Source organism: Clinocottus analis, unplaced genomic scaffold (genome assembly GCF_023055335.1).
Source record: "Clinocottus analis isolate CAN_PGR_092001 unplaced genomic scaffold, fCliAna1.0.p SCAF_13, whole genome shotgun sequence".
NCBI lineage: Eukaryota > Metazoa > Chordata > Actinopteri > Perciformes > Cottidae > Clinocottus > Clinocottus analis.
Window position 1 is genome coordinate 15,204,444 of NW_027175854.1, and position 13,554 is coordinate 15,217,997.

General features: G+C 45.5%; 1 protein-coding gene across 2 annotated transcripts in view; it reads left to right on the forward strand.

The window, feature by feature from the left end:
- Positions 1-13,554, forward strand: part of erbin (erbb2 interacting protein) — a 43,461-nt gene that overhangs the window by 9,885 nt on the left and 20,022 nt on the right. For both annotated transcript variants that reach the window (XM_068574278.1, XM_068574279.1), the window contains exons 3-4: positions 12,327-12,521; positions 12,787-12,904. In XM_068574278.1, coding sequence (XP_068430379.1) covers positions 12,336-12,521; positions 12,787-12,904 — 304 coding nt within the window. In that variant the 5' untranslated portion in view covers positions 12,327-12,335. The remainder of the gene's footprint in view (positions 1-12,326; positions 12,522-12,786; positions 12,905-13,554) is intronic.

The window sequence follows — 13,554 nt, forward strand, 5'->3', positions numbered from 1 at the left end:
ATATGGCAGACAAACCAGTTCCGTTCTTACAAAGCCGTTCTTAGGGCCATGGACAACCTGAAAAAGTCATGGAATTTTTTAAATGGTTGTTTCCAGGCCTGGAAAAGTCCCAAAAGTATAGTGAAAGTAATGTAAATGTGTTATATTCATATGCTTGTTGGGTTAACTGCGGTCTTCGAACGTGTAGTAGTTGTGAATTCCCAGGATGCACTCTGCCTTCGCCCCTATATCAGCTGGGACGGCCAAATTGGATAAGTGGTTCGAGTGGACGGAGGCATAAATTGGAGGTCATATCATATATAATTTAACGGTTTAGAGGGCAGGAGCGCACGTCTCATGGGAAATCCTCTCTTTTGTCCACACGGGTCTACAATCATAGACACATTTTGAAAATGATGAACTGTGACTTTCTATTTCCTTCTTGGACGAGGATGATTAGAAATGTGTGCTGTGCTGTTCCTGATTCAACGGTTTTCAGGGAGACACGTTGCCTTCAAGGAGATACGTTGTTGCCTTTCATGTGATGCGTTGTTGCCTTCAAGGAGATACGTTGTTGCCTTCAAGGTGCTACGTTGTTGCCTTCAAGGTGCTGCGTTGTTGCCTTCAAGGTGATGCGTTGTTGCCTTCAAGGTGCTACGTTGTTGCCTTCAAGGTGCTGCGTTGTTGCCTTCAAGGTGCTGCGTTGTTGCCTTCAAGGTGCTGCGTTGTTGCCTTCAAGGTGCTGCGTTGTTGCCTTCAAGGTGATGCGTTGTTGCCTTCAAGGTGATGCGTTGTTGCCTTCAAGGTGATGCGTTGTTGCCTTCAAGGTGATGCGTTGTTGCCATCAAGGTGATGCGTTGTTGCCATCAAGGTGATGCGTTGTTGCCTTCAAGGTGATGCGTTGTTGCCTTTTTCAATACCACTCTCAAGTGTAAAGAACTGTTGTAAGTTCAGAAATATACTGTGACGGTCACATGGTCTCCTGGTCACATGGGAGGGATTTTAGTTACGAATGAGTGACGCTGTGCTTTCACGCTGTTTCAATGAATAACAGCGCGTTGCCGACTCAGTTAATGTTGCAGCTGGATGGTTCATTTAGAATTTGGACGAAAAGCAATGACGGACGTTCAAGAAGTCACCAAAATAGAGACTTTTTCTTTTTCTCTTCGTCATTGTTAATATTTAGTTAAAACAAATGTAGTTTATTATTATCATAGTTTACTCGGTCATAGTCCTTTTGCAAGGCATTCTGTTATTTGCTGTTTTTAGCAGCTGACGTAACATTATCATTAGTGGGCCATGGCCAGTGGGTATTGTCTGCATTAAGATCATTATTTGGCACTAGAGACTTTTAAATGCATAAGTTTAACATGGCAATGTTTTATTTTATTATTATTAAGTATGCAAACATTAGATTTTATTCCCCTCCAGGCAGACCTTTTTTTATGTGCCTTCAACTTTTTCATCTTTCTCGAGTAGTTTTTAAGTTTCAACATGATCCTAAAATCTGCTTTTTTGCATTTTTTAAATTTATTTTTGCATTTTCAACACAACAAAACAGTCCTAGACGTGCAACCTCTGAAAACACGAAACCATGACTTAAAAATAAATATAAAAAAACAAAACCGTAATATTAGTACTAATAGTTTAGCTGGTAACGACTGTGTATACATTTACATTCCCACATATACACCGACAAATATATCTACATGAGCAGCTACACATTCATGCATTAAAAAATGTAATATACAAGTAAAACAAACTGAATAAGTAATAAGTGGAAAAACAGAGATGAATAAATATATGAAAGCAAACTGTTACAGAACCTGAACTCTACTCCATTACCCTCATTGTTATTGTGTCATTTGTTAATAAGAACTAATGTCAACGTGCAGTCCTCCTCTTCGCAGAAATGAACCTCATGGGCTCGTATTTAACTGGATCTCATATTTAATTAAGATCCTACCGGCTGAGGGGATTCTTTTGAGCAGACTGCTATTTATAACCAGCAGGGCCCTCTCTCTTCCTTTGCCCTCGTTAGGTTTTTAATGAGGAAGAAACTGCTCTCCAAAGATCCAGACTTTCCCCCTGAAACACGTCTGACCTAAATGGACTGGGTTATGGCTTTTTATATTTTTATTTGTTTTGGTATGTACAAAAAAACCCATGTCCGCTCGGAGAACATCTAAAATGATTTGCTTGACTGTAGCCATTTGACCAAATCCTCTCATTTCATGTTTTGCGCCTTTAGGGGAGCGGTAAGAAACGTTTCCTCGCAAACGGTTATGCAAACCCTTCCCTGCGGGTCAGCAGCAGACCTGCTCGTCATCGCGCTGCAGCTCCTTCGCTTGTCACATTGAGTTTTCTGTGGGTTTGTGGGCCCTCTTTGGGCCCCGGAAAGTCGTCTCAACCATTGGAGCCGATGTGGAAATTGGGACATGGAGTGATAGAAATGGCAAGAGAAGGGAGGAAGAAATACTCATGCATATAGAGAGAGGGAGAGTGGGGGGGAAGGGGCTTGATGATGAGTGCTTTGCACAGCTCCCCGCTGATAAAGCAGCGAGTTCATTCATTAAAGCAGCGCTGCACTCTCTCAAGTGCAGGCCGCTAATGTCCGTGATACCTCGTCAATAAACGAGGCCTTCAAGTGTTTCCTCGCTGTCGCGTGGAATACCAAGCAGGTGAAATAATCCATTAATTTCATAATGCGCCACACATTGTGTGTGTGTGTGTGTCCTGTTAGTCGGGCCTAGCTTAACCCGAGAACACTAATGTAGAGCGGTTGTGGCGACGTTATTTTCATTGTGTTGCCTCATTGTGGGTTCTTGTGTCTCGTGCTGATGACTGATGTTATAGATGGTGGGCGTGTCCTATTGAGGGTGGGCGTGTCTCATTGAAAGTAGGTGTTGTAAAGGTGTCTTATTTAAGGTTGGTATGACCTATTGACGATGGGAGTGACAGAAGGTGAAAACATTTTGGATGGGTTTTAACATTAAAGGGGATTTTTCCTTCACAGGACAAGACTCACATGTCCCAGGAACATGTAGACCAAAGAACAAGTTCATTGTTGTATTTTGATGATGTATTTTTTTTTATCTGGTATATCATATATTGGGTAAAATATACCTAACGTTAGTGATGGTCTGACGTGAGTGTCCTAGGGTTAGTGCAGCAGCAACCTTCTGCAGAGGTAGAAAGCCCTCACCTTGAATGTCATTGTGCATCTGGGATCTATGATCTGAAAGTGAAATTGCCGGCTGCGGTGAGCTCGTCTCACAGGATAACCTGTTGTTGCACGTCTTAGCCGAATTGTCGTCATTCGTCAACGTGCCAGGAAGTGGCTTTTTAGAGACGCAAAAAAAGGCTGTGGTTGTAGTTCTGATCATGAATCTTAAGCATAATATTTGTTCAACAGCCCCAATGACCTGCAGAGCGGCTGGTTTCCTTCAGTATCGCCCAGTAGCTTCAATGTCATCGAGTGTCTCATGAAATATGTGTTGTTGTGACGCATTCGTAGAGTTGCCAGGGACAATTCTTCCTATATATTTGCTTTATAACGACCTTTTACTTCATTTTATAACCTTTTCTGCTGCTGTCAATGACGGGTTATTAGTCTCCTTCGCTCCACAGTCGCACACACTGAATGTAGTTACTCTAATTATATCAATGCAGGAGGAGTTTAGTCTTCCATAGCGAACACACTGAATGAAGAGATCATGCACAGAGTGTTGTATCACTCATGCTCCAAATGATATTCATGCATTTCATTCTAAAAATCACAAACGTATGTATTTGACTGTGCAGAGCACACATGCCGGGGGTCGCTCTCCACGTTTTTGACATTTTAGTACAAAGTGAATTGCAGGACACGCTGTTACCGGCTTGCACGGAAAGGTCAGAGGATAAATGCGCTTATTAATCCCCCACCTCCCGTTGCACGGTGGAGAGGACGTAACCTTTTAGAAGTGGACCGCATCGCGCCTCCTTTGTGCTCCTCCGGGGGATCCGTGACTCCTCCGTGACCTGAGAGTTGTGAAGACCAGAACAAACCAAGTGGAACTGGGACTGCTGTGCACATTCGCCCCGAGGCCCATCCGTGTCTCCAGAAATAACGTGGGAATTATTCATGAGGGTAATCATGGCGGGGTCGTCTCAAAAGGGAATCGCATTGGATTCAGGAATATTTGCAGTCCTCTGCTGTGTGTGTGTGTGTGTGTGTGTGTGTGTGTGTGTGTGTGTGTGTGTGTGTGTGTGGAAAAAGTAAAAAGGAAGAATGAACTGCATCCCATTACAATTTAGGATGGTTTCAATGGGATGTGATGGCTCATTGAGAGGCTGAAATATTTACACGCTCAATTTAATTCGGGAATATTATCAGTTAGCTGGTGCTACTTTTTTTTTCATAACTTCCTTCAAGAAAATTTATGTTGCACGCGTCGACTTTAGCGTTACATTTGTATAGCTTTTTTTTAGCATATTGTTTACTGATATCGTTTACAACAGAGGGCGTGTGTGTGTGGGTGGGTGTGTGTGGGAACACACTGTTTATGGTCAACGCAGCAGGGTGTTGTGGGTATTGTAGCCGACAAACAGTGACTTGACTTCTTCCTCTGAGGATACTGAGAATTTAAACAATCTGTTTTTATTTAAATTAGTTGTATAATACTGCACTCGTGAAAAAACTAACAGTTTGAATTGCAAAGTCATATTAAATGATATTCAGATATGAATGAATGTGTGTAGGTCGCATGTATAAATGTTTGAATAGGGTTGCGTTTGTGTGCTGGTGGTAGAAAGTTGGGCAGACGCTGTAAAAGGGCACTCTGTCTTTGTCACAGATCAGATTACTTACCCTTCCCGTTCACAACGAATTCAAAGAAAACAATCATGGTTTTGTGTTCTGGAGTCACGCAAGACCACTGAGACCCGAGTGCTCTGGTGAGAACCAAAACCGGGAGGGAGAGTGAAACTGGAACTTCAGGTTCCAGTGAGCTGCGACTCCCCCGACGCCGACTCGCCTTTCTCCCCCGTTTCAGTCGCGTCTGTCTGTCTGTCTGTCTGTCTGTCTGTCTGTCTGTCTGTCTGTCTGTCTGTCTGTCTATCTCTACATCTATCTATTTATCTATCTATCTCTACATCTATCTATCCATCTCTACATCTATCCATCTCTACATTTATCTATTCACCTCTATAGCTATCCATCTCTATAGCTATCCGTCTCTACATCTATCTATCCATCTCTATAGCTATCCGTCTCTACATCTATCTATCCATCTCTAGATCTATCCATCTCTATATTTATCCATCTCTACATCTATCTATCCATCCCTACATTTATCTATTCACCTCTATATCTATCCATCTCTATATCTATCCATCTCCATATCTATCCATCTCTATAGCTATCCATCTCTACATCTATCTATCCATCTCTACATTTATCTATCCATCTCTACATCTATCTGTCCATCTCTACATCTATCTATCCATCTCTACATCTATCCATCTCCACATCTATTCATCTCTACATCTACAAGGTGACGTACCACCGCAGCAAATTTCGTCACTAGCGTTCATATCCTCCTTTCTAAACTGTTAGCTTTGAGAGTTTGGAGACGTGGCGGCGTCTTCGTCGGTGGCTCAGCTGTTGCCCCCCTGAAGTCAATATGCCACATGCATTATTGAAACGCGGCCCTTCTCCTGTTGTGCCAGTCGCAGTTTAATGTGATGCCGTTAATGACGCTGCTCTTCAGCATGGAGATGTCGGCACGCCTCCACCACCACTACGAGGGTATGTGTTTATCGACTGCACTTAAAGTTAAAGGCTTTTCATTGTGAATAGAAATAACTGGAGCAGCTAAAGTCGAGGGATAATATAACTACGATTGAAAAGTGTTTGAGCAGGTTGAAGTGTGTGTTGCATAACCTGAAAACTAGGAACTTTCCTCTCTCTATGGGATATAAGGTCTTTCTATGGGAGATATAGGGTCTCTCTATGGGATAGTCTTCCCCGTACACTAGGAAGACACTGTGTAATATGCCGCTTAAAGATTGCATAACTTAACTTGTTTTGGTGATGCGTTAACCCGGAAAACGTTGGGTTGCGAGTACTTCAGCGGCGTTCCTACGGTCAGGGACGAGACCCCACGTGAGAAGAGTCACAGCTGCATTTAAAGAAAGGCGGAGAGCGAGCCTGCAGCCGGCTGGCACTCGGCCCCGCGCCGAGGAAGTGACTGTTTGTTTATTTCCTCTCCCTTCACAGACGGAGGCAATTCAAGTGTCTCCCACAGGCTCTGCATGCTGTTATGTGTTGTTGTTGTTTTGTTTTTTTCTTCTCTCCCTTGCATTGTTTTTGTTGCCATAATCTCTAATATAAAATGTCAGCTGGGGCCCAGCAATCCTGTAACAGTCCACTGCAATCTGGATGAAAAGCCCCTTTCATAAGGAGAGAGCTGGCCCGCACTAATCACATTCTGCCATATCAACCAGACGAGCGCCATTTGCTATAAATAACACAAGCTGCTCGCTACTGTCAAACGCTGCACTTTTGTTTCCGCTTAACCCATTACACACACACACACACACACACACACACATGTGTGCAAACGCGCATGTGTGCACACACACACACACACACACACACACACATGCACATGTGCACACACACATGATAGGGTTTCAGCAATACGTGCCGGGCCCATTTTAAATACACCCCCCCCCCCCCCCCCCGCCCCTTTTTTTAATAGCTTTTTACCACTCGTGTGTTATTTCAGGTCTTCTCAAAGCTCCGCTGGCTGCTTCTGAGGACCCAAAAGACATAAATATGACTTGATGTAGATGTTTTTTTGAAGCAGAGGTGTATTGGAAGCTTTGAGTTTGTTTCCCTCGCCCAAACTTTCTCAGAGGACACACTTTTCAAAAAGCGACAACCTCAATTCACGACGGGCCTCGTCCATCAGTCGTGAGAGGAGCGACATAAGGCATGCGTTTTATACATCTGGGTTCTTACGGTCATGGAAAACATGGGAAATCATTTGTGAAATGGTTATTTACAAGCCTGGAAAAGTCCTTGAAAAAACTAAAATCCCGAAAGTGTAGTAAAAATCATGTAAATTACATTAATTTACGCCGAGTTTAAAATAATGAAAATGCTTTTAAAAGAAAGAGGCTCAAAATATATGCAGGCATACATACAGGCATCTATATAAATGTTTATTCTTTTAATCAAAACTATTGTCTCTCATTCATTTGTGTCATTTAAGGTTTACTTTATGCTTTGAATCCTCATTCTTAATTTAAATACTACATTTTTTTTATCACTTTTTACTGTTTACACACAGATTTCACACAATGTTTGGCCATTGACATTTGGTTAAAAGCTGTAAAAATTTGGTTTAAAGTCATGGAAATCAATTGGTCACAATGTGTATGAACCCTATAAATGGGACATTTTCTTTAATGCGTCAGTGCTTTTAATATTATAAGTCTGCTGCGATGTTTTGAGCAATACAAACACCTGTGGGTCTTAAAAAAAAAACTAAGAAAAAAAAACCGTCTGTCCTACCAAACAAAAATCCTTCTGTATTTCATCAGTTGATTTTATATTTGTCTCAGCTGTTTTGTTTTGCAACCTGACATTATTTTTTCTGGATTCGGAGAGCGCCGCGCCGCCCCTTTGACCTGCCGCCATCGCCGTCTCTATAGCAACAGCAGTGACCCTGGAGGCGCTTGAGTTACTGGGAGAGAGGTTGTGACGGGGGAAGTGATTTCCTGGCTCCGACTGGGAGGGAAATAAAGTGGGAATCCTGCGCCCGCTCTGCCCTCTAGACTATTTCATTCACTGCTGCCGTGAAGAGGAAGCCACAAGAAGCACAGCCAGCCGTCTGCATCACATGTCCAGCGCTCACACTCGCCCACACGTTCAGACATTTCTCAATAACTACAACGAGTGTTTTCTTTTCCCAATCTCCCAGCTGTCAGGCCCAGGAGCTGTTACTATAGCACGCTGGTTTGAGTAAATGTGGCGCTTAAATAAAGTAGGCTAAGAAAGAAAATCTCTGCCAAGAGCTTAACATGTCTGGAAATCTCCATTGCATCTCTTGAACTTTTTTAGATCAAAAGTCAAACGCTCTTGATGGCGTAAAGCCGGGTGAATGAAGGCAGTCATCATTCCAGTAACATGTAGGTCAGTGGATAAGCCTATCTATGTTGAAGGCTGTGCGGGTCTCATTAGTGCGCTGCCTTCCAGATTACTCTTGAGGGTGGGGGGGCTTCGGCCGGCCGAGCAGTGGCACGGTTACCCACGTTTCACTTTCACTTTATTCTCAAACATGTATTTCCCCCTTTAGCATGGAAGATAAAGACAATACTTTCATCGCACAAAAGAAAAGGTAATCAAATGCTGATGTTGAACAACGTTTTACTCAACCAGCAGCTTACGGACGAGCGGCCGCCGATGTTAATGAACTCCTGCAGCCGTGAATGGACTCCTGCAGCCGTGAATGGACTCCTGCAGCCGCGAACGGACTCCTGCAGCCGCGAACGGACTCCTGCAGCCGCGAACGGACTCCTGCAGCCGCGAACGGACTCCTGCAGCCGCGAACGGACTCCTGCAGCCGCGAACGGACTCCTGCAGCCGCGAACGGACTCCTGCAGCCGCGAACGAACTCCTGCAGCCGTGAACGGACTCCTGCAGCTGCGAATCAACTCCCGCATGCCGTGAATGCACCCCTGCAGCCGTGAATGAACTCGTGCAGCCGTGAATGAACCCGTGAATGCACTCCTGCGTTTCATTTGCATGTCAGGTGTGACGAAGCGGAGCTCCACTTCCTTCTGCGAAGACGAGGCCGTTGTCTGAAGAAGTCTCAGGTTGTTTTTACCAGTGAGGCGATCTCAAATCTGGCACGGAGACGATATCGCGCCAGCTCGTTTTGATCGTAAAGAACGAGGCGCCTTATTGTAAGCAAACCCCCCTTCTGAGAAGACCAAAGCAAACACTGTTTTAACTCGTGCCTCAGTCGTTCCTGACCCACTCACACACAAAAAACAAGTCGAATAACTTCCTCAACCAGCCGGGCCTTCGCTCACAGTTTCCCATTTCAACATCGGAGTATTGCACGTTTGGTTCCTTTAACAGCAGGACGGTGGACGTGGGATCGACGTCACCCAAAGCGACCGTGCGACTCATCAATTGGCCGGAGAAAACGATGCAGAAATGGCACACAGGAGCGGGGCCGGATCAGAATCAAGCTTCTCGGACAATACTCGTGAGGAGCATCACGCCATTAGTGGTTTAGGTCTTTGCATGAAAGATGTTTTGCCGATAAGTTAAAAATAAGTTACTTCCATTTTCAGCTCAGGACTTTGTGCTTCGTGCAAACGACCGCCGGCTCGATGAAGACGGCAAAACGCAACTGCCAAACTTAAGCATTGTCCGCGAGAGCCCCGCGGAGGCGCCAGCGCGGCTGCAGACTGAGTCTTTCTCTGCCAACTTTACGATTTTCTGGTCATTTAGAACCCATCCTTAAAGGGGAGATTAAATTCTTCTGCCAGCTTTAACATGTTCGCCGCATCCAGGCTGCTGTTTTTACTGCTTCATACGTTCCTCCCAGAGTTTCTCGTGGCCGCTTTATCTACTTGATAGCCCGTTTCTTGCACAATAACCCACCCATACCCTCCTTTTCTCCCACCCCTCTCTGTTAACCCACATCACACTCCCTCTTCCCCCAGTCCTCCCACTCCAGCATGCGTCATCCATATGCTCGGCGCTCGTTGCTCGGGGTGAATGGGAGCCAAGCCCTCTGTCATCCCCTCTGGTGATAGACCAGATTACTCAGAGTATTTATACATGAGTAGCCTGCTGCTATGGCACCAAAAAAAAAAGAAAGTGTGTGTGGGAGGCTGACAGCCTCTTGGTTGTGCATGCCTCAATGGGAGAGTGGGCGTGTGCACACATGCACCCATTTTTAATGAGTTGGGAATGGTGGGACGGCCGGACCGATCCTCCTTTCAGAAAAACCTCGGACAGGTTCTAAAAGTTGCTTCACGTTTATGGAATCCAAGACCTTTTTTTTCCAGCGCATCTTTCATTTCTTTAGAATCCAAACTAATAGCCGAAGAGGAACTCTCGGGTCGTGTTTTCGAGCGGCTCCAAATGCCGTCGAATGCGTCTCGTCTTTTTGTTTTGCGCCGGCCAGAAAAAAAGGCACCTGCGTACGCCCGATAACGGAGACAATGGGCCGCATTCAGTTGACCAGAATGTCAGAGAAAATACTGACTTGCGTAATTCCTTGTTGCAACCGCGAACACAAACATGTGGGCACACAGACACACACACACACACACAGTCTGCACCAACAGTGTAGGTCAAGGCTATCACAATTTTACAGCTCAGTGAGGGAAGGACTCAGAGATTACGGGCTGTGGCGGTGCTCAGATTAAGACGAGGGGAGGGGGGGCGTTCACATTCTCCACATGCTGCAAGGAACAAAGCCTCTTTTGAGCAGAACACATTCCATAGTGTGTACTGTACTCGTCGGTGTTGACCTCGAGCTGTTAAAATTGATGCACGCACCTCGTAGCAAGTCTCCCCCGCAACATATCCTAATAAACTCCCGAAAAGATTGAAAGATGGACATTTTTTCTGGCCCTTTTTAACGCCTTTTTTCTTTCTTCGCAGTTTGTGATGAAACTAGTCAAAGATGTCTTTTGCTTTTGCGTTCTCCGCCTCCTCCTCAAACCCCAAATGAGGAAGCGGCAGATCCGCGGTGAGGAACAGCATCTCGTTTCCTCTTCTTTTATAAAATTCCCCAAGAAGGTAAAAGAGTTCCCACAAGAAAAAAAACAGAAATGAGAGACCTGGCATTTCCAACATGTCTTAGCATCTCTGGGGAGCTAGATTTCACACACTGGAGGGTTTTTTTTTCCTATGTTTTTATGATTGTTTCTCCACCAATTGTGTTGCTGAGTGGTGTCAGTGATCAGCTGTCATCTATATGCAAATTGTAGAACACATTGGCAGCGTGTATGAAGGGATCGAGTGTGTGCGACGCAGCCCACGCTTCTCCAGAAGAGCCACTTCACTGGATGAGCTGCTCCACGTGGTACTGGGAAAGCGTTGCTCCCACTGCGGTCTCCCACAGACCGGATCCTGCGAGTGCAGTTGAACCTTTTCTCCTTCTTTAATGGATGAATGCTGCGTGTAAAAGGGATCATTCTCAGGGTGTCGCACGCCTCCGACGGCCGTCTAGGAAACTCAAATTTTATTAGAAGTCGACCGCGACGTCGTCTCCTGGAAATCCCCGTTCAGTAACCGCTGCAACTTCTCCCACTGCTCCCACTACTCCCACTGCTTCTGAGTCTCGCCGGAGAGCTTGTGTGTAAAACTGAATCATGAGTTGTAGCCTAAGATCCAGCGTGACAAATATTGAAATTTCATTTTTTTTAAAGCAGGAACTGTGTTTTTTTATGGATGTGTTCTCCACCATTGTCATGGCTATTTGATCAGATCCCCTTTTCAAGTATTTGTGTCTGATATCTACACGTAAATACGCACGCCAAGTATCACTGAATGCTGCTGAACTCCATGACTAACACAGACTTATTGTCTATTATAGTTTTAATAGTTTCCTAACTTATGGTGTTCTTTTTTTTAAAGCTTTTAACTGTTTTGCACTTAATTACAATTCAGTTTGTCGGACAGAAGAGAAACATGCTCTCAGTCTTCTGTATGTTTGCACAACTGGATTAATTGAAAACTGAGTTCCCAATCCAGGCCTTTTGTTGTTGTTGTTGTTGTTTTCATGTTTAGTTACGCCCTGCCCTTCACTTCACTTTATTCCATCTTTATGTTCCCATGAGGGCACTTCTGGTGCAGCCTGAACACAAAACATGGGAGAAATGTACTGTAATTTGGTTAAAAGTCATGGAAATGTGCCCTTCACTTCCCTTCAATCCATCTTTATGTTCCCATGAGGGCAATTGTGATGCTTCATGAACACAAAACATGGGAGAAATGTACTGTACACGCAGCAGCAAAGACGACCGTAAACGACAAGTAATGGCAAACGACGAGTTTGCAAAGTGCAACGAGTAAAAAGAATAAAGGGTTGACGAGCGGTGTGCGGTTATGGGCAGTCTAAATCGGTGCATATGACATCCTAACACGCAGGTTGGATTGACAGGGGGCATTTGTAATCCCTTTAACTTTTGCGAGTTCTGCGCTGACGGTTCGGGTCTGCAGAATCTGGACGCTCGGCACTGAAGCCGACATATGCCGACCGCTCCCTCTCCAGTGCTCGCCTCCCTTCACATATCTCTCTCTCTCTTTCTCTGTTTCCCCTCCCCAGTGCCTGAGGATGTCCAAGCGGAGCTTGTTTGTTCGTCTGGTGCCGTGCCGCTGCTTGCGGGGTGAGGAGGAGGCGGTGACATCGCTGGACTACTCCCACTGCAGCCTGGAGACGGTTCCTAAGGAGATATTTAGCTTCGAGAAGACCCTGCAGGAACTCTACCTCGATGCCAACCAGATCGAGGAGCTGCCTAAAGTAAGGCCACGTATAGAAACCACTCCACTCAAACCACTCCACTACAGCCTGTGCAACCTTTTGACCGCACGGCGTTGCCCACGAGGCCGCTAAACATGAACTTGCTGCGTGTCTAACCCGCTCATCTCTGATGAAAAGCTCCATTGTGGACACTTTACGTCATTCACATGACGCATTTAAACCGCTTAATACACTGTGTATTCTTGTTTTTTTTATTAAACAATCCGTTATCTCTTCTCTCTGTCTCTCTCTCTCTCTCCACCAGCAACTGTTTAACTGCCAGTTGCTCCACCGACTGAGCATGCCAGATAATGACGTGACGGTGTTGCCGGCAGCCATCGCGAACCTCATCAACCTCAGGGAGCTTGACGTCAGCAAAAACAGTAAGCGGCGTCTTTCCTCCGCTGCGTTGTGTGTCTTGTTAAGGTCGGGAGCGTTCTGGGTCCGCAGGTTTTTAAATGAGCCACGTGAAACAACGAGGCAATGGGATGAGGTCGTCTGAAGCGCAGCAGCCGCTGGGTCATCGGCCCCGTGGAGTTCAAAAGCCTAAATGAGGCCCGGATGCTCCTGTGATTTAAATGTCATGTAAAATTTGGTTAAAAGTCATGAAAAATTGGTTATAAGCTCGACGTCAGCAGAAACAGTAAGCGACGTCTGCCCTCTGAAAGGTTCTGGGTCGGCAGGTTTTGAACAGCGTGGCGATGGGATGAAGTCGTCTGAAGCGCTGCAGCCGCGGGTTCATCGACCCCCGTGGGGTTCAAATGTCTAAACGAGGACCGGATGCTCGTGTTGTCGGGACGACAGCTGGACGTCAATCAGGAGGGAGGAGGAGGGGAAAAGAGAGAAGAGCAACAAAGTTGCATAAATGGACACCGAGAGGTGCGTCGTACTAGACGATCAGCGGCACGGCGAGAGGAAGCTCCTCTCGCCTCAAGGCGTCTCGTCAGCGGCTTTCCCAGAGCGGGAAGTGACAACGTTTTGCAAAAAAGTGTGTGACAGACATTCACCTCCTTTCTTGAAGATAAACGCTCGC